General features: G+C 40.1%; 1 protein-coding gene across 1 annotated transcript in view; it reads left to right on the forward strand.

The window, feature by feature from the left end:
• The first annotated feature begins 10,834 nt into the window (after window positions 1-10,834).
• Window positions 10,835-19,290, forward strand: part of LOC103481707 (proto-oncogene Wnt-3) — a 28,237-nt gene continuing 19,781 nt past the window's right edge. The window contains exon 1 of the mRNA XM_008437400.3: window positions 10,835-11,279. Within this exon, the coding sequence (XP_008435622.1) occupies window positions 10,936-11,279 (344 nt within the window). The 5' untranslated portion in view covers window positions 10,835-10,935. The remainder of the gene's footprint in view (window positions 11,280-19,290) is intronic.

Below are 19,290 nucleotides of genomic sequence, written 5' to 3' on the forward strand. Positions count from 1 at the left end.
GCCCCCTTCACGTAATCCAAGAGAGGTGGGATTAAGAAAAATGAGTGTCGTTCAGGGCAGACATAAATTATATTTTGGTGTGTGTGTGTGTGTGTGTGTGTGTGTGTGTGTGTGTGTGTGTGTGTGTGTGTGTGTGTGTGTGTGGGGGTGTGTGTGTGGGTGTGTGTGTGTGTGTGTGTGGGGGTGTGTGTGTGTGTGTGAAAGCTACTATGAGAGCTACAGCTCTGTAACACATGGGCGTAGTGTTCCTTCATTCATACATTTTCTAACCCAGAATTCCTCACATTTCCATTGTCAAACTTTTAGTTTAAAGGTGATATTTCTACACAGATGAATAGATGGATGGTAAATGCAAATACATAATGGGGTGGATGGTTAAATAAATAAACTTGAGTAAGTAGTATGGTGCAAAATGGCTTACAGTGAATCTTTGTTGATCTCTTGAACTGCTGTTGCAACAGTTTATATCATATAGTGGCTTATCAATGAAGGATCACCAGGTAAATCATTCAACAAATGTCCTGTACATGTGTTCTCATCCCATTGGATCAGCATCAAATACATTGGAACAAATTGACCTATTAAAGAAGGGGTATCATGCATTTTTTTCAGTCACACATAGTGCCTTTTTATAGCATAATGAGGTGACTGTGTTACCTGCAGTTGTTTTGAAAATGTTGTTTATATCAAAAACAATTTTGACTTTGCATCGTAGCCATATCTGGTGCCTTGAGATTAGCCTCTGTCTCTTTAAGAGCCTCCTTAACCTTTCCAACACTCCCCGTTCAGCACATCGTCACAACAATGCTTTTCCATGCTGTACATTGATGCTGTTCACAACTGTTCTTAAGTGTACCGTGGTTTGTATGACAAGCTAAGCAGAGGTTCCACCATGTGCTTCCCACCTGCTGCTGCCGCTAGTCTGGTGGAGCTGTGAGGAAGAGGTTCAGGGTGGCGCAGGGCTGTTGGGTCGATTGGGAGGTAGCCCTTTTGCACAAAATCTAACAAAGAGAGACTGAGTGTGACCAAGCATCAACAAATAACAAAAATGTACATCAGATGATGTCTTTCTATTCTAAATGTCAATTTCAACGTGTTGATGAGGTGTGCATTGACAAAGTTTCCATTTCCCTTTAATTTTAAAGTAATAGCTGCAAGATTCTCAAAACATTTTAACACTGATTGTCAGATTATTCAAGACTGCATTTTATGTTTTAGTTATCACAATCCACCAAGTTAAGATGACAATATTTGTCAGGGAATTGAGTTTTTAATTGGTGCTTTGTTGGAGTAGGGCGCCCTTTACTCCTTATGTAGCTAATGTGAGAGAGGACCTTGCTGGAGGTAAAAAAAAAAAAGACCGACAGGCTTGATCCTCTGGTCCCAAAATCGAAGAACAAGATTCAAAAATAAGTCCAAATGCTAATTTAGGCCCACAGTAGCCCGAGGTCTAAAATGCTAAACTATGTTCTGCTTGCATGCAGTGTTACGTGAGACCTACTGTTTCTAAAAGTACCCCCCGAGTTGTGTGGCATCAAACAGGTTTGACTGGCTGACAGAGAACCATCTCTCATGTTCACACTGCCTCAGGTGTATTAGACGGGTAAGCTATGTAAACTTAGAGCTCTAGTAAACGTGAGCCCCAGATGACAGTGGTATGAAATCATTATTGGCAATGGAACAAGGGAAAAAACATGTTGGAAATGTTAAAATACACATGAAGAGGAGAATGATGATACTAACATTCAACAACTAGTGAGTCTTTGATCCTAAAATATTGCTATTTGCCTAAAAATCTGAATTTTCGCTCGCAACTATTGTTCCAAGATGCTGGTGGAACAACTAAACAACTCTGCTTCAGATAAGACTTAAAAATTTAGCAATTAATTTATCTTAAGGTGAACTGTATACAGATTTAAAACTGAAAAAAAGTAATGTTACATGTTACAGTTATTAAAAAAAAGTTCACTCTTTCTCATTTCTAAGATTTTCTATATTCAAGATGCAAAATGTATAAGTCTAACCTAAACTGTGCAAAAACACACAATATCAGCGGTCTCTTCTTTCAGAGGCTTCTTCAAATGTGCTGTAATATAGACTGCTATAGGAGACATTAACTTCCCACAGCAATCGGCATCTACAACAACTCTTTCAAGAATATGTTATAGCATAAGCTACAACATTTAGTTTGTGTATTAATATAGATTATTTTTATTATTGACTTGAAAAGATTTTATACTGTCGTTATTGTGTAAAGAAACATTTCTACCCCTGCTGCTGCCACCTGATTATTATTTTTTTTTATAAAATCTGCAGTCTATTAGATGTTCTTAGATGAGAAACATTTTAACCAGTTTGAACTTTACTGCAGATAATCTGTCGGATTCAAGTCTGTGAAGCTGTAACTATGTAAATATCAGAAAAATTTCATTCCAGTGATGTATTTCACTCTTGACATCCAAAGAGACTTCAGATTTTCTTTGCCATCACTATCACAGGACTCTGACTGCAGGAGACCAGCAGATGTCACCAATAACCCACAGATCTGATCATGATCTTCATCCCTGTCTGTTTTTCCACACTGCAATTGTTTCTCTGTAATCCTTGCTTATTGGAATAAACTATTGTAGAAAAAGCCTCTTTTTCATTTTATTATTTGAGAAACTTACAGAGTTATTATCTTGTATCTCTTGTGTGTTTTTGCAGTCATGAAATACTAAAATACATATATTTAGCGTAATGTCCAAAATAAAACAGCTTTTCTTTAGTACTATAAATTTGGTGGATATTTAAATCTAAATAGTAAAAATATACAGTAGCAACAATTTTGAGTAAAGAAAAAAACATTTATTCTAGAAACTTAAAAAGAAAAAAAAAAGAAAATTTAAATAAATTTGAATATGGTCTACTGCAGGCATTAGTGCGCAAAAGTGTGAAGCATCCAATTAAAATTGTAACCAAGCAATGCTGGAAGAAAGTTTACCTAAACGCAGAACTATTTGGCTGTGTTTTGTGTTTAATGTGTCAGTCTATGGTGCTGGGCATTTCTACACGGGTTGTGACAGGAATGACACTTGGAGGGGATTTCTCTCCAGCAGGGGTGGACTTGTGACCCAGACAGGCTAAGATGATAGCCTCGCTGGAAAAGGCTGATGCAGGGAGTCCATTATTGGCCCCAGAGGAAGCTGAGGATTAGAACACCAAAGAATTTCAATAAAAGAAGTGTCTGTTTGGGGGTAGGGGAGGGGCAGAAGGACGGTGAAGATGAGGTGGCGGGGGGTCCCCTCATTGTCCCCGTGGTGATTGAGAGCAAGAGGAGGGGAGTGGGATGGCATTGTGTTCGCAGCTTCTCTGAAGAAGCTGGTTATTAGGGGGGATGGCTAAAAGAGGGGTGAGAGATGGGGAGGCTGTTGACTCTTCATCTTGTGTGAACAAAGTCCCTGGCACATAGCCCTCTTATCTCACTCTGTCCCGGACTCCCTTGTTTATGAGTCCCCGTCGGGGTGAGGGGAGGGACCCCCACCAACTCCAGCTTGCACGGCCACACATTGTAGAGCTTAAGTGCCCTTTAATTAGGCAGCCCCAGTGTCCGGCCAAAGACCGCTGCGGGTTTGGGCATTATGTCGAGCGGCTCACACGGCGACTCAAACTATGGAGCGATGGAGTGTTTGCTGCTCTAATGAAAAAGATTTATTTGGGGGGCTGAACTCTTGTCATCTGTCCTAAAAAGTCCAGACAAAGGCATTTGTGTTATCTTTAACAGTGTTCCATTTCCAGGAGACGGGTCTCCTAACCGCCGAGTGGCGTATCACTTCCAAATCTCAATACAGTCACAACAATAAACACAATTTACATCCTACAAACAGAACACGTCGCCAGATTGGCCTTCACTATCGTCATCAGGTATTAATTACTGAGCATTGCTCAACAGATGGAAGCAACATGAATCAACCACGACTCCGGCTCATGCCTGAATCCGCTCTAAAATCCATAGATGAGTAGGCTTCTTCCTCAAACTTAGTCAAACTCCACTGAGCTTTAGCACAATTCTTGATCACAGACGTACAAAGCACAGGATCCGGAGCATAAAGGAAGGGAGTGGACGAGAGGTACTGGGAATTTGCTGAGCTACTCCAACAAAATGAGTAATTCCTGGATGCTCCTTTGTGTGAGGAGCTTACACGATGAGAGCACTGAAAAGAGGAAGGAAAAGAGTAAAATATAGTGAAAGATGGAAAGAAAGACAGACAGAGGACTGATGAAAAGTGCGGGATTGGGTATGTTCAGAAACTTTCTCGCAACAGCCTCAGTGTACTTAAATACCCTCCTAATCCTGGTTTTATTGGCTGCCTGTGTCCAGCCATGCTATTCGGATTGAGTAGGATTGGTAGAGAGGTGGGGGGCTTAACACATGTCCTTCTTTGTGGTAATACGCTGATTAGGCCTAAGAAAGAGCCGGACCTGGTTATGGCCTTTCTCAGGTCACCCTAGAAACCAGCACGGTAGGGGACCCCAGTGTTTGCCTCCCCCACCACCCCCTTCTCACAGACTGTGGTCTTCTTTTGCAGATATTTCTAAAAAACCTCACCACAAGCACTGCTGGTTTCCAGCGACATGGAGCTCAGTTGCTGACTCCTTTCCAGGCATTTTTGCGTTGCACTTGCAGCCTCGACCTGGGAAATGTGGTCTCAATGTTGTTCGGATTCAGACCGCAGACTGATTCCTTCGCCTGTACTCATAAATAAGACCACTGACATTCTCCTAACCTACCCTTGGCCCTCAAATCACTGTCTGTCGCTCCCACACAGCAGCTGTCATCCAAAGCTGAGCTCTGCACATTTCTGACGATGCTGTAACACACAACAGCGTTCATAATCACAAACAGACGCGCCTCATTGTCAGCACCGCATTGACAATACCACATGTTGACTTGAGCGGGTGAAAAACAATTGGTTATAAAGGAGAATACTCCCACCACAGCTGGTTAGAGGGAGCTCTATATGTGTTACACCAGGACGTCTGTCTGTTTCTACCAAATTTACCCCCCACATTCTCAGAAACAGGCGGTAGGTTGAAGGCTACTCAGTCAGTGCCCGTTTCTCAAACTTCTTTGTTACGGGGAAATGAAATGCCAAGTGGGCGGCTGATGGGGTTAGGGAGGGATCCCACTACTGACTTCTAAGCTATGGTCACTGGGCTTTTTCCCTGCAATAGACATGCAATCGATTCTGCGGAAAGCATACAACCTGCTCCTGCTCAGCGATCCTCTTGGTTCACGTAGCTAAGGTTCCAGAGGATGCCATCAGAAGGACAGAGGCCCTGTGGCACCTCAACAGAGAGATCTGAGATGTTTCCCTGAAGTATTAAAGGAGAAGTTGCATGATAACTTGTTGATAATGAGAAAATACTTATAAAATTTTGTTTTTTAAAAATACTATGACATATGAATATTTTATTTAAAATATTTAACCTTTCTAGAAATCATTTTTCCCCCTTAAAATGGTTAAAATTGCACACAGAAGTCAAAAAATAATAAAAAATAGGTTAACGTATTTATTCTGCATTTTATTCTTTAAATTTCAGACAGTTTGTTATATTCATTGAACAGTGAAAATCAAAAAGCTGCCAGAGGCCTTGTAGATAGTAGCAGCTTATGTGTCTGTTGAGTGATAATAGAGTGGCTGGCTTATTTTAAGGAATTTTACATGAGTCATTTAATCAAATGAAAAATAATAAGCAGGTGGAGTACATCCAAAACATTGTCTACAAGCCTAGGTCTAGTTGGCCAAACAAACTCCCCCGTATAGTCAACGCAAAATGCAAAAATTAATCTCCAAAAATTCTAGAACGTTATCACAGAACTTACAGCGAGCTTTTACAACGGTGACATAAAAGTGTCTTTGTCAGTACAATCAGAGAGCGACTCCACAAGTGTAACTTTATAAGTGGGTAAGCTTTGCTCTCTAAAAAATTCCATGAAGAATAGATTCAAGTTTGCCAGAGAAAACGTAGCCAAATGCCAGGATTTCTAGAAAAAATGGGTCACCAGAAGAGTTAAAATCTTTTTATATAAACCAAACACACAGTATTTAAAAGCATAATAGTGGAAGTATTATGCTTTGGTGGTGCTTTTGCTGCAACAAGACTTGTCCAGCTCATGTCACATAGAAAAGCCACCATAAGTTCTACTGGGTATTACAGAGAAATATGTGAGTCATTCTGTAAAAATAAATAAACCTAAAGTACAACTGGAACCAGCTACATGACAATGACCCAAAAAAAATGACAGTAATTCCACCAAGGACTGGCTAAGAGTGAAAAGTCCTGGGCATACTAAAAGTTCACAATTCTGCTCTGATTAAGATGTTGGAAAAAGGCTTTACATGCAATAAACACCTCAAACGCGTCACTGCTGAAATTGATTGGTGGGACAAAATTTCCAGCTAGTGACTCACTGAAGTTGAACTCACTGCAGGTCAACTTTTTCTTCACATAAAAAACACATCTTGTCAATATCTCTTGTTTAAGTAATAGAACAAGATTTGTTTTTGATGCTTTATGTTGAGTAAATCACTTGACTTTTTTTTTTATTAAAAATTAAATTAGATCCATCCATCCGTTATCTTCCACCTAGTGGGTTTGTTGAGGGGTGCACCAATCAAAAACTGCCTATCTCCAGCGGTCACTGGGCGAGAGGCAGATGACAACCTGGAGAGATTGCCAGCGCAGCGCAGATTAAATTAGACGTAAAACGTTTCTTTAAAAAGAAGAGAATATTTAATACATTGCATCACTTTAAGGATTTCCTACATTTCCTTGTACTTTTTTACAGTTTAACTACACAAATTGAATTATTTATCTCAAAATTCCTAATGCAGTATTATGCTGCCAAATAATACTGTTTTAAAAACCTGATCCAATTGGTACCAGCACCACTAAAAAGTAAGAGTTAACTCCGCCTGGTGGTATGAAAAAGCCAAAGGTCAACCATCTCATACTGTGATCTGACCTAATTATTGTTTGTGCTGAGTGATGAATTTAAAGACAGTGATTTTCTGATATTTTAATACAACTTTTTGTTAGCATTGACACTCAGGATTCAAAGTTTTGTGTGTTGTTTTTTAATCACAAATTAGTTAGATCAAAAACTAATCTATATCTAGATTTTGATGGCTTCAAGCTCACCGTAAAGCTTTTCTTTCCTCTGTCCTGACTCAAAGTTGTTGCTGAGAAATAAGCTGTTTATTGGTGCCAGACCTAGATTTTGCAGTGTTGAAAATAGAAAGAACTAGTGGAAAGTTCCCGTTGGCACCCACTTTAACATTGCAACCAGTTTGATCAAATAAAGTTCTCTGATTTTCAATAAATCAATTAAAATATGTCTGTCAAGTCCAAATTGTGTCAGTGTTTATGTTTGGCCTTCATCTAACAAAATGAGTCAAAATCTCTGACTTTTTTTGTAAGAAGCTTACAATATTATTTTGGTGGCAATAAACAATAGATAGATGCTTTACCAACTGTAGTTGGAGAATCTGGTTTGGTACTTAATTTATTGATAATTGATATTTGTTGTGTATTGATGACTTTGATGGCGCCATTTAACAAAATGCACAGTTTATTTCTTTCTTGTTTTACAATTGGTGACTGATTTTATTTTTTATTTTTTTAATTTTTGCTAAAATGTTCTATACAAATAAACCTGACTCGATTCAACAAAGCATTGAAACAAAAATAGGTTTTAAAAAGTAAAAACTAAAATCTATGAATTTATTCAAAACAAAGGACAAAAATGTGCAACATTTAGCTGCCTTGACCTTGTGAATACCTGGAAGTCTGCTTAACCAACACGAAAATTATAGTCTTGTTTGTTTTGAGATGGGTCATATTCTTTCCTAGTGTTTTGGGGGGAAAAAACATGACAAAGAAGTTAAAGTGGTTCGAAAAAAAATTGATTTCAACTAGAATGTGTTCAGAGAATATTTATTGTGCCCAGAAAATTACTGTTAGAAAATTTAACACACATGAAATTATGATATCTATAGGGAGAATTTAAAGCTTACCTGTTGATTGGTTATGATGGGAATGAAGAGCCTGCTGAGTCATGTCAGAACCAGAAACCTGAAAAATGCTTATAATCACTGGTTGCTATGGCGATTCCCACCTTTTCTAGAGAAAGAGGGAGCATTCTATCAAATACAGAAACGGAAAAAGTGACTCTCAGACAAGCAGTCACTGTGCTAAAACTTTCAGGCATATTGAAAACAAATGTTGAACCCTTAATGATAGAACCTGGTTGCTGTCCACATGTTTAAATAGTTAGTTGTATTCAATATTTGATAAAGGTAGTTAAAAGCTTTCTAGCTAAAATCTAATAGAAGTAAGTTCTGCAGTCTGTGGTAATAAAAAAAGTTTTTTTTTCCTGTAAAAGTGGAAGAAACGCTGAGTGAAAGAAGACAAAAATAACCAGAATTGGATGTACGAGTTGTATGCGTGGATGTGAAATGCCAGGAATGAAAGCTATTTAAAACAAAAAGTATTAGGATTTTTTTAGGGTCAAACTCTAGTCAGTATGAAATCTTCTATCTTAAGTTGAACATTCATGATTGAATTTTTAAAAAAAAGAAAGAAATAATTTGAACTTTGACTGTGTAAACTCTGTTAAAGGCCTCAAAGTGCCAATTCAGTCCAGTAAAGCTCCATTTTTCTGTCTTCATTAAACCTTAAATTATCCATCTGCTGTGAAGTACAACTGGGGTGTATAATCAAAATCTACAAAAAAATAAAGTGTGCATTTGTATTCAGCCCTTTTATTCTGACACCCACAATGAACCGTAATGAAATTTACTCCCTTCAGAAATGAACTAGTCAGTAATAGAGTCCATATTTGTGTAATTCAATCTTAGTGTAAATCCCTCTGTTCAGTGAAGGAATCAGTTTTGTTGGACAACATTAGAAAGCAAACACCATCACGAAGAGGAACTAGGCAGACAGGTCAGGAGTAAAGCTGTGGAGAGGTTTAAAGCAGAACTGGATTATAAAACATTATCCAAAGCTTTGAACATTTTGCACTGAATTGTTCTAAATATGATTAGATATTAGAAAGGCTGGCACAATGTCTGTCAGCCTTATTCAGGAAAGTAGCAAAGAAGCCCAATGTAACTGCAGAGATCCACAACTCAGATATGGGAATCTGTTGACAGGACAACTACTGTCAGTCATGCACTTCACACATCTGGATTTTACAAAAGACTGGCAAAAATAAATAAAAAATTCAAATAACTTTTTGACCAATATGCAAAACATGGTGCAGAATACAATTAAGACTGTGTGGTGGTGGTGGTGGTGGCCACAGCATCATACTGTTGGGAATATTTTCCTCCACGAGAAAAGGGAAACCGATCAACAGATAGAAAGATGGTTGTAGCGAAATATAAAACAATCCTGAGTGGAAAATTGACAAAGTCTTTAAGCTGGGTGACAGATTCAGCTTGAAGCACAACAAAAAAAAAAACAACACAGAAATTCAAACAGAGCTACAAAGGAAAGGTTTGGATCAAATCATGGTCAGGTTCAGTCCTCTGGAGTTTCAAGAAAGACTTGACATTTATGCTCAGAGAGTTTCATGGGCTGTACTTTAACTGCAGAGACATGGCTACACAGCATTACAGATAATGATTTGTATAAACCTTTGAGATCATCTTTTCACAATGTTGCATTACCATCAGATAACCCCCCCGATGAATTACTTCATTTAAGATTGTGGCTGTAATGTGACAAACTGTGAGAAAGCCACAGCGGTTGAGGCACCGCGTGCCAGTCATCGCGACCGATTTGATAATCCAGATAAGTCATCAGTACAGCCGTGTTCCTTTGATCTTTGTCTGGGTATCTTGTTTGCATTCGTCCTGATCAGTTTCCTTGTGGGTTTATCTCCTGCATGTTCTCTTCAGGCTAAGATCATCTCAAGTGTCCCACCCTCCTCCTTCACCCTCTGCCTCCCTCCCCATTGCCCCCCACACCCCCCCCCCCCCTTCCACACTCTGTCCCACGGCTGCTCGCCTCACAGCCCCATCAGAATGACAATGGTATTGATGTAAAATGTGTCGCCTTTGGGCCGCTGGAGCACATAACCCCTGCGTGCCTGGCCCAACCACCTCTCTGCCGTTTTATGGCTTTATTGTGGGGACCCCTTTCATGCCCTCTTCTTCAGGCGGGTTGGGGGTATAACAGTTTGGAAAATTCTCCCCCCCCCCCGTTATGTCTGCACAGGAGCGGGATACGTGCGTGAGAGTTGCAGCGGTTATATCCGGATCAATTAGTCAGGGGACAAGCTTCTTGAAAAACAAAACACACATACACACACAAAAAAATACAAATCAATGTCAGCGTGTGTGTCAGCAGGTACTGCCAAGCTTCCTCCCAAGTCCTCATCACCTGCCTCCGGCCACTTTCTAGGGGGATTTTATTTTTTTTTTTCTGATCACGGATTAAACAAGTTGAGCAACAACTCCACTTTACCTTTTTTTCCATGTTGTCCCTCCCTATGCCTCCCTCCCTCTCGCTCTCTTTTCGCACTCTATCCTTTCTCTTCCACATTACCAGGGGGTGGCGTGTGATTGACAGATGGGAACGAATAATAATTTTTTTCGTAACCTAAGGCCATCTCCTGTGATTGGCTTGCCAGCTGACATCTCCAAACCTCATCCTACAATCCATCCCCCCATCCCCCTCCCCCCCCACTCTTCCTTCACCTCCCACCCCACACCCTCCAACACCACCTACATCTCCACCCCACCCGCCCTCCACTTTAATATTGGGCCTGTGGATGAGGCATCCTGAGGGAGAAAAAAGTCGGGAGAGAGAGGAAAAGATATCTACCTTAGGGAAGAACCTCAGAGAGAGGGAGGGAAGGAGAGGACGGGTAGGAGCGTGTGCATGAGTGTAAGAGACACTTATTCTCTTAACTACTTGGAGACAGACACACTTTCCTGGCCCGACTCAAAGAAAGAGAGAGGGGAAAAAACAGGAAGAAGATTTTTCTTTTCTTTTTTTTTTTTCGTGTGTGTCAAATATTTTAATTTCCCCTTCATTCAACAATTAAGCTACTCCAGAAGCTCTTCATCCTGGAAACTCTTCTTCACTGCCTATTGCAAGTTCTGTGTATTGATCCACTTACACACACTTGACAAGGCTTACCTCATGGATTTGTATCTGATTGGATATTTGCTGTGTGTGTGGTTGTCCAGCTCACGGGTGCTCGGAGGCTATCCCATCTGGTGGTGAGTAAAATATTTTAAAAAAACAATTCACGCTTTTAAGGCATCAGACTGTCAGTCTATTTGGTCAAATGATCATTTTCTGAAGGGTGCAAACTTTCAGTCGACTGCGTGGAAAAATGCTCTCCGGCCCAGTCCAAAGAATCTTAACCTCAAATACTAGTGCAACGGAAAAGGTTTGCCGTGCTTTTTTTCCCTCCACACTCTGGTCCATTTATCATTACGGAGCGTGTTGTTATAAAAAGGATTCATTTTACTTCTGGGAACATCTAAATTATTCTAAATTATAATTGGCCTTTTAACTTGCGTAAATAAATCTGTGAGGGTTCACCAGATCACCGAGGAAGGCAACACATGATGCCAGTTGTTTTTTTTCTAAATACATGCTTTTAAGGGAAAGTCAAACTTATTTATAGTTTTCTCATATAACCGTAGGCACTGTTTAAGGTTGCGCTCTGTCTATAGTGTGTCACCACTTAACATTTCAGATCCCCTGAAATATTATTTTTCAACTAATCCAGACATTTAGAGAAGAAACTGTGGCTACGCTCAAAATTGTTTTTAATCTTATTTGTGGTTTTGAAGCATGTTTTTCATCCCAGTCGCATGTTAGACTTGACCACAATTTTTTTTTCTTTCCATTATTTGCTAAAATAACCAGCTAAAAGCTGAAGTTTGTGGGTTTGTTTCTGACGCCTTTTGATATATACCATGTATATATATTTTTTTAAACTGATAGATTAAAAACAAAAACAAATCTCTGACCTTTTAACCTCCTTATCTGGTCTTTTGTAACATAAACAAGCCCCGCGTACGACAGAGCTCCGTGCCTTTTGGCCCACCGCGCCGAACTTGTCGGAGCTCCTGCGCTCCAGTAGCTCCGACCAGCATGCGGTCCCCGCTGTGGTGGCGTCCAAACCGCGAGCATCTTCTTCTGGTTTCGTTTACAGAGCAGACAGCTGCCAAGCACACAGGCCACAGGGCTGAAGCGTTAATGGGAGAGAGGACTTGACGCCCACGCCTGGCTTCAGCGACAGTCACAAGAGAACAGTGACAAAGAGCTCGGGATCCTCTCTATGTGAATTACCTGCAGCTGTTCTCTTCAAGGAGCTTACATGACACTGGTGTACTGTTTTGAGCTCAAACAATGCAGACTCACCTTTGATTTGGGTACCAAATTTTGACGTGTAGGAGGTGTGGGGGATGAGGGGGTGGGAGGGGGGTCAGGAGAAAGGAGAGAGATGGGGTGTAAAAGATGAAAGAGGATGATGGCTGTAGCTTCAGGTGACTGGAGTCTAGGTGTCAAACGGGGCTGTCAGTGGCGTCGCCCTGCAGGACTCTGAAAGGAGACAAAATGAGGTGGCGGTGCGTCAAGCAGGAGGGTGCAGAGTTTCAGCGAGGGCCCAAGCCGTGTCTTCTCAGCTTCTTCCTCAGGGGGCTGTTGGGGGTGTGAGAGGAGAGGCGGGGGGTGGGGTGGGTGGGTGAAGGATGAGAGGAGGGGGTGGTGGTAGCGATGACTTGGCCATAAATCCTCAAGCTGAGGCGGGACAAGTTGGAGAGAGTTCTGACTGCTACATGCCTGGCTGCCTTCCTTTTTACAAGACGGCCCGTAGAAAACAAAACAGTATAAGTAACTCGAGGGATGTGCATGGAGATGAAGTGTCATAGAGAGAAGAAAATAAGCATAAAGTGTAAATCGGCCGGTTTTAGAGGTGAGGAAAACTTTATAAATGCAGCCATGTTAGACAGATAAAAGTTGTCAAAAGTGTGAATTCCACTTTTTTATATATATATATTTTTTACAAAAGTCATTGATTTCATGAGATCGACCAACATAATTTAGTGCATAATAGTGCAGGAGAGGGAAAAAGATTAATCCTTTAACAAACTTTTTACAAATAAAAACATAGAATGCATGCAGTGTGTTTGTATCCGGTCACCCTGAGTAAATACTTTGTACATCCACCTTGACCTGAAATTACAGTTTCAGTTGTTTTTTCTCACATGTAGAAGTTGAAATTTCTCCCTCACATCTGCTTAACCTTTCTCACTTTGTCACGTCACAGCCACAAACTTCAATGGGGAATCTGGGGAATCCCCCCCCCCTATAGGTTAGCACTAAGTTTTATAAATTTCTGCCACTTTTCAAAGGTTTTTACATGTTCGCTCATTCAAAAATACCTAAACCTCTGTCAGGCTGTAGAGCGAGTGTCTACAAATACCACATTTTCAAGTCTTGCCAAATCTTGATGGTATTTGCGTCTGGACTTTGACTGGGCCATTCAAACACACAGGCTTTGATCTCCACGACTGCATTTTAGCTCTGGCTGCACGTTTAGGGTCATTGTCCTGCTGAGGTCGTTTGTACTCTCCACCAGATAATCTTCCTGGACCGTTGCTGTGATCCTTGGTGTTTATGATGTTGTTTGTTCACCAATGTCCTCTGTGGCTTTCACAGAACATCTGGATTTGTGCTGAGATCAAATTAGACACCGATGAGGTCTATTTAAAAAAGGTGGTTTGAGGTTGTTTTTTTTTTGTTGTTTTTTTTAACTATTATTGTTATTATTGTAAATATGTGCTCTTTGTCTTTCACGTTGTGCTTCCATATAAAATCTAAGCACAATGCACTGAATTTTGTGGCAGAAGAGGTGCGGATTATTTTAAGACACTGTATGTGAATCCAAAACAGCTCAAACCTCCGACCTGACTCACACATCCTGCAGAGATTCTTCAGTAGGAATTGCGCAACAAACCATAAAACACTATTAAACACAGATATTGTTGAAGGTCAAAAACGTGATAACGTGTTAAGCTGGTGGTGCTTTACTTTAAGCCGCTCTGTCAGTGGGTTTGTCTTTCCTGCAATAACGGTGACGGATGAAAAAGAATGATGAAAGTCACTTTCAACAAAGAATTAACACTGCTGAATTTTCTCCAATAATACCCGTCGAACATCAGCGGTGGTTTTGCTCACATCGCGAAAGCAGGACGTTCAAATCCGATAACTGCTTTTTTTTTTTTTTTTTGCTTTATTGCCTTCACTTCTACCGGTGAATCTTTGCCAGAAGGAAGGCACATTGCACGGATTCAGTTCATTATGCTGCTTCCAGTAAAACCCTTGAACCCTTTTGAAAGTAAAAAAAAGAGATACAAAATAGGAAAAGGTGAAAAATAAAAGAGAAAAAGAGAAACCTAGGCAACTTCTTAAAGGCAAAATCTGATTTTCTGAATAGAACTGAAGCATCTCAGCTTCAAAACACCTTGAAAAATGGGTTCCTTCCTTCATGCGGCAGTATTTGCTCAAACATGCACTAAATGTAAAGCTTTCACTTTATGACTATAATCTACAAAGCAAACATTTCCAGATCAGCATGAGTGGCTTTAACGGGACTCTGGAGTCCATCTCTGGGTTTCAGGAATGTCATTATCTGACTGTGACAATCATCCCCTTCATCTCCAAGCCTTCAGTCCCCAATCCCAAAAGCTGAGAGGTCACCTACCTACGGTGAGAAAATCCTCTGTTTGCCGGCTTTTCTGGAACAACCAAGGACGTCCATGTATTACTCTGAAAACTCCTGCGGTGGGCGGGAAAAACAGTTCTGGAACATCCAAAAGAAAGCGATTCTTTAGGAGCTAAACTGGAAGCAGTTTTCTTCATTTCCACAGGGACAGTGGATGAATTAGCTAATTGTTTAGCTCAGTGACCACTAGAAACAAAAACCAGAACAAGCCCTGAATTTTATTGATATGCTTTACCTACTGGACTTTGAGGCTGGGATTGATGAGAAACATACAACTTCCCAAGCCATAACTTCAGTTTAAGATTTATCTCTATTGATTTTTGTTTGTAAGATTCTCAATACAAACAGAATGCAGTTTACATCAGGGCAATAGACTACACAGTCCAGATCTTTGGTCAAAAATCAACAGTTCAGAATAATGAAAGAAGGTCTTTGCTTTGTTCAACGCAAAACTGAGTTGTTTGAATGTAAGTACAACATAGAACAGGAAAAAATAAAATATTATTTGTTTGAGGAAATAATATGTTCGCACATTGAAAGTATTAGTTAATTCTCACTTAGGAATATGGGTTGGTATGAAATGTTTCCAGTGTGATAAATTTGAGTAAAAATATCAAATTCCCACAGTATCAGAGTAGATTCTACATCAAAAGTGTATAAAATGATTTGACTTCTTTCAAAACAAAAGCATCATTTATCCATCTGTTATCTTCCTTCTACTCTGGGACTGAGTTGCGGGGCCGGCAGTCTAAGCAGAAGAGCCCAGACTTTCCTCTCCCCAGCCACTTGGGTCAGCTCAGTCAGGGGAATCCCAATGCGCTCCCAGGCCAGCTGAGAAACAAGAGCCAGTCTTCTCCGGGCTCTGAACACCTCACCAGGGAGGCGACCAGGAGGCATCCTAACTACATGCCCGAGCCACATCAGCTGGCTCGTTTTAATGCGGAGGAGCAGCGGCTCTATTCCAAGCTCCTCCCAAATGACCAAACTTCTCACCGTACCTCAATGGGAAAACCCAGACACCCTGTAGAGGAAACTCATTTTCACCACTTCCATCTGCAACCTTGCTCCTTTGGTCACTACCCAGAGCTTGTGGCCATAGATGAGAGTAGAAATGTAGATCAGCTGGTAAATTGAAAGCTTCTCCCTTTGGCTCACCTTCACAATCACTCTTATTACAAATATTACATTGCTGTTGCTCGAAGCAGTGAAGTGGTAGGATGGTAACCGTAGTGGTTTTGAAGTCAAATGTATTTAAAACTTTGGAATAAATGTAGACTGGTAAAAAGTCCATGTCTGTTTAGGAACCACATAGTTTAAAACCACTTCTTAGCATTACTCAGATTTTCCTTTATCTTCCTATTCTTTTAATAAACCAACATGTTGCTGCTGCTGCTGATGATGTTGTAGTTTCTTGCTATTACAAAGGCCATCAGTGTACTATCTCTGCTGGTCCACTTAAATTTCCCCACTAAGCAACAAAAAGTAACATTTCTATTCTTTCCTATTCCAAATTTTAGCTTGAAATATGCAGAGCATATCGAAGCAAAGTTGCAGCATCAATATGATAGTATTAGTGTTGCAGTTCCAGTCACTAAAGTGGGCTAAGAACAGTACAAGATCCTTTTGTGTACTTTGGACCCTCAAGTGCCATGACCTACTCATGGTGTTATTTACAGTTACTCTCCTTTTGTCTCTGCTGATCTGATCCTTGTCTTGTCTTGCTCTTCTCATCCAGCGTGACCTGAACTCACTCTTTGTGCTTTAAGTTTAATCAGTATCGGTTCTCGTGATCCGATTCCCTAAATCTAAACATTTCAAAAACTGCCTGGAGTGGGCCGTGTCTTAGCAACCACAGCAACGATCAGACAGAAGTTTAGGATCTTGGATATGGTAAATCGTTGCATACCGGTCAGCTTTGAGCAAAATACAACTGTAGTCCTCAAGACATTTGTTGGATGGCACATTAAAAGTAGGCTACATGCCCAGAAGTTGGACACTACATGAAGTGGGGCGTGGAGTGGGGGGGCTGTGACAAGGTAATATATATCAAACACTAATGAGCAAGAGGAAAGGAGGCAACATGGAGTTAGTTGGACAGTTAGTGGTTGAGAGTTTTGTTCTGGAGAAGAATTTGTGAGCGTTGGATACAAAATGTAGACAGGATTTCCTCTAATTCTATCTACAGAATACCTCCAAACTCCATTGAAACTTACCATTTTGATTTAGATTTATGTGGATGTGACCTAATGATTTTTAATGATTTTACATATCCTTTAATTACAAGTTGAAACAAAGTCAAACTGGATTCTTTGTATTAACTGACACTGGTTTTAATGTCCCCCTAAAGAAAGATGTATTCCTGGATAGGACTGGATGGAATTAGGAAATCAAATAATTATGACATATGTACATCAGCCTCACTCCTTCACTAACTATTTACCATCAGTTAGTATATTTAAGAGCATATTTAACAGCTACACTCAACAGTATGGCTGACTAAAGGCTTTTTCTATTTTTTTTGTTCTATTTTTTTACGTCAGTTAATTGAAGTTTATTGTACATATTCATCTAAAACATGAGACACATGACACACTATCCAGTCAAACTGGAGCTAGGTGAGAGCTTCAAAGGCTTCTGATATTTCAAAGCACTGAAGGTGAGTCATGATCCTAACAAACCATCAAAGGACGAGCATCGTGCTTCTGAAGGAAATGACAAACTCCGTTGCTGCACAGCGATTAGCTGCAGTAAAACACAGAGCAGACAGCTCCTCAAAGGAAAAACAACAATGACTAGGGGCTAAGACATCATTAGAGGACAAGCATGGACACACACACACATGCTTTATTTTAAATCTTCTAGCTGATCTCTCCGATATGGGATGCTATAAAGGTTAAATATTAGCAAAATGCGTTTCTTCCAACATGCATGTCGGTGGCAAAGATGCTCAGATCACATCAGTGATCGAAACCGTCACGTCACTGACTAGAAACAAATTTCAGCCCAGGTGGAAATATCTTTATTTTGAGTTTGACGTAAAGTCATCACCCAGGATATTAGGCATTATGCAGAATTTGGCATAAGCAGGAATACGTAGATTAGTCCAGATTAGTGTTACAGACTGAATCTGTTGGTGCGATGGAGTGAGCATCAATAGAGCCCACAGACAACCAGAATGTTGTTGTTGACATTGTCAATTTGTTACTTTCTGTCCATCAATCAGTCCCTCTGTTCAACCATGTATCTATTTATCTATTAAAATTGATTTGACAAGAAACCTTCTTCAATATGCTGATAAAGTAATTATGCAGGGGGAAAAAAACACAGATTTCTCCATGTGATTAGATTCTTTTTTTTTTTAGATTTTCAATTGTTTTAGTAACAAAGTACAGTCCAAGATTATAAGCCTCCACCCACAGTGAATAACACAAAAAGAAGCTAAGCTCCAGATCCAGGTCTGGATCCAAATCAACATCAAATTTATCACCTCTTAGTTGGGACATGCCTAACCTGGGGTAAAACATTTCTATGCAAATAAATCTGCAGCACTTCTAGTAATTCTGCTAAATCAGGTTAAATTGAGCAACTTGGAAGAAATAGCAAGCAAAATCGAAAACATGCGTTGAGATTTAATCCCAGAAAGACAGCAGATTGCTGGATTTGGAGCCGGGTTTCCCTGGGTTGGGCTATCACCTTTGCAAAGTATGTCGGAGCTGGCAGGCTGTCTTCTGCTAATATTTCTCAAAAGTTTCACACTTTTTTCAGCTAACCACCCATGAGAAAGTAAGCAGCAATTTTTTTTTTTTTTTTACTAAATTTCATAAACATGATGTTTTAAATTTTCACAAAGAAATTCCAGGCGTACCATTCCAAACGATCCGTTATGTTGCATCAGATGCTGCTGACGATTCATGCAGCGGTGCCGACAATCTGCTCTAATGACTAATTCACAAAATCCTATTATACCGTTGCTCTGACAGAGTCTAAGGGTCAGTTTTGTCCACCTGCAGCATGTTTAATTTTGATATGAATTTACCGACGCCTTGCAAGAGCTGCTGCTACTCTCATTTTCTTACGAACCAAAAAGTTCCTCAAGTTTTGCAACTTGATCAGTTTCCCTGCTAGTCTTGTGTCAGTTTGAGAGCTTTTTGTCTCAACTTCTATTCGAATGACAGGAGAGAGTGGTAAAGGACAAAGAACAACATGTTCTCAAACCTTTTGTTTTGGAGGGGTTCTGTCATGATTTTTTTTTTTTTATCTGATCATTCAGCTGCATTTGGATAATAAATAAAGTGTGTCAAACAGAAGTAGCAAAAAAATAAATAAATAAAACTTGGACAAAAGAAAAAAAAAGGATTTATCCTCAGGAGGAGGGAAGGCAGCAACTTCGCTTGTTCCACTTACTCTCCTTCAAATGACTTTTTTTCCTTACTTTCCCGGATTCCGTTATGGGATTTCTATATGCGACTTTGATGGCAATGCTTCCAGTG

The sequence above is a fragment of the Poecilia reticulata genome, chromosome 19, assembly GCF_904066995.2.
Source record: "Poecilia reticulata chromosome 19, P_reticulata-male-v2, whole genome shotgun sequence".
NCBI classification, from domain to species: Eukaryota; Metazoa; Chordata; class Actinopteri; order Cyprinodontiformes; family Poeciliidae; genus Poecilia; species Poecilia reticulata.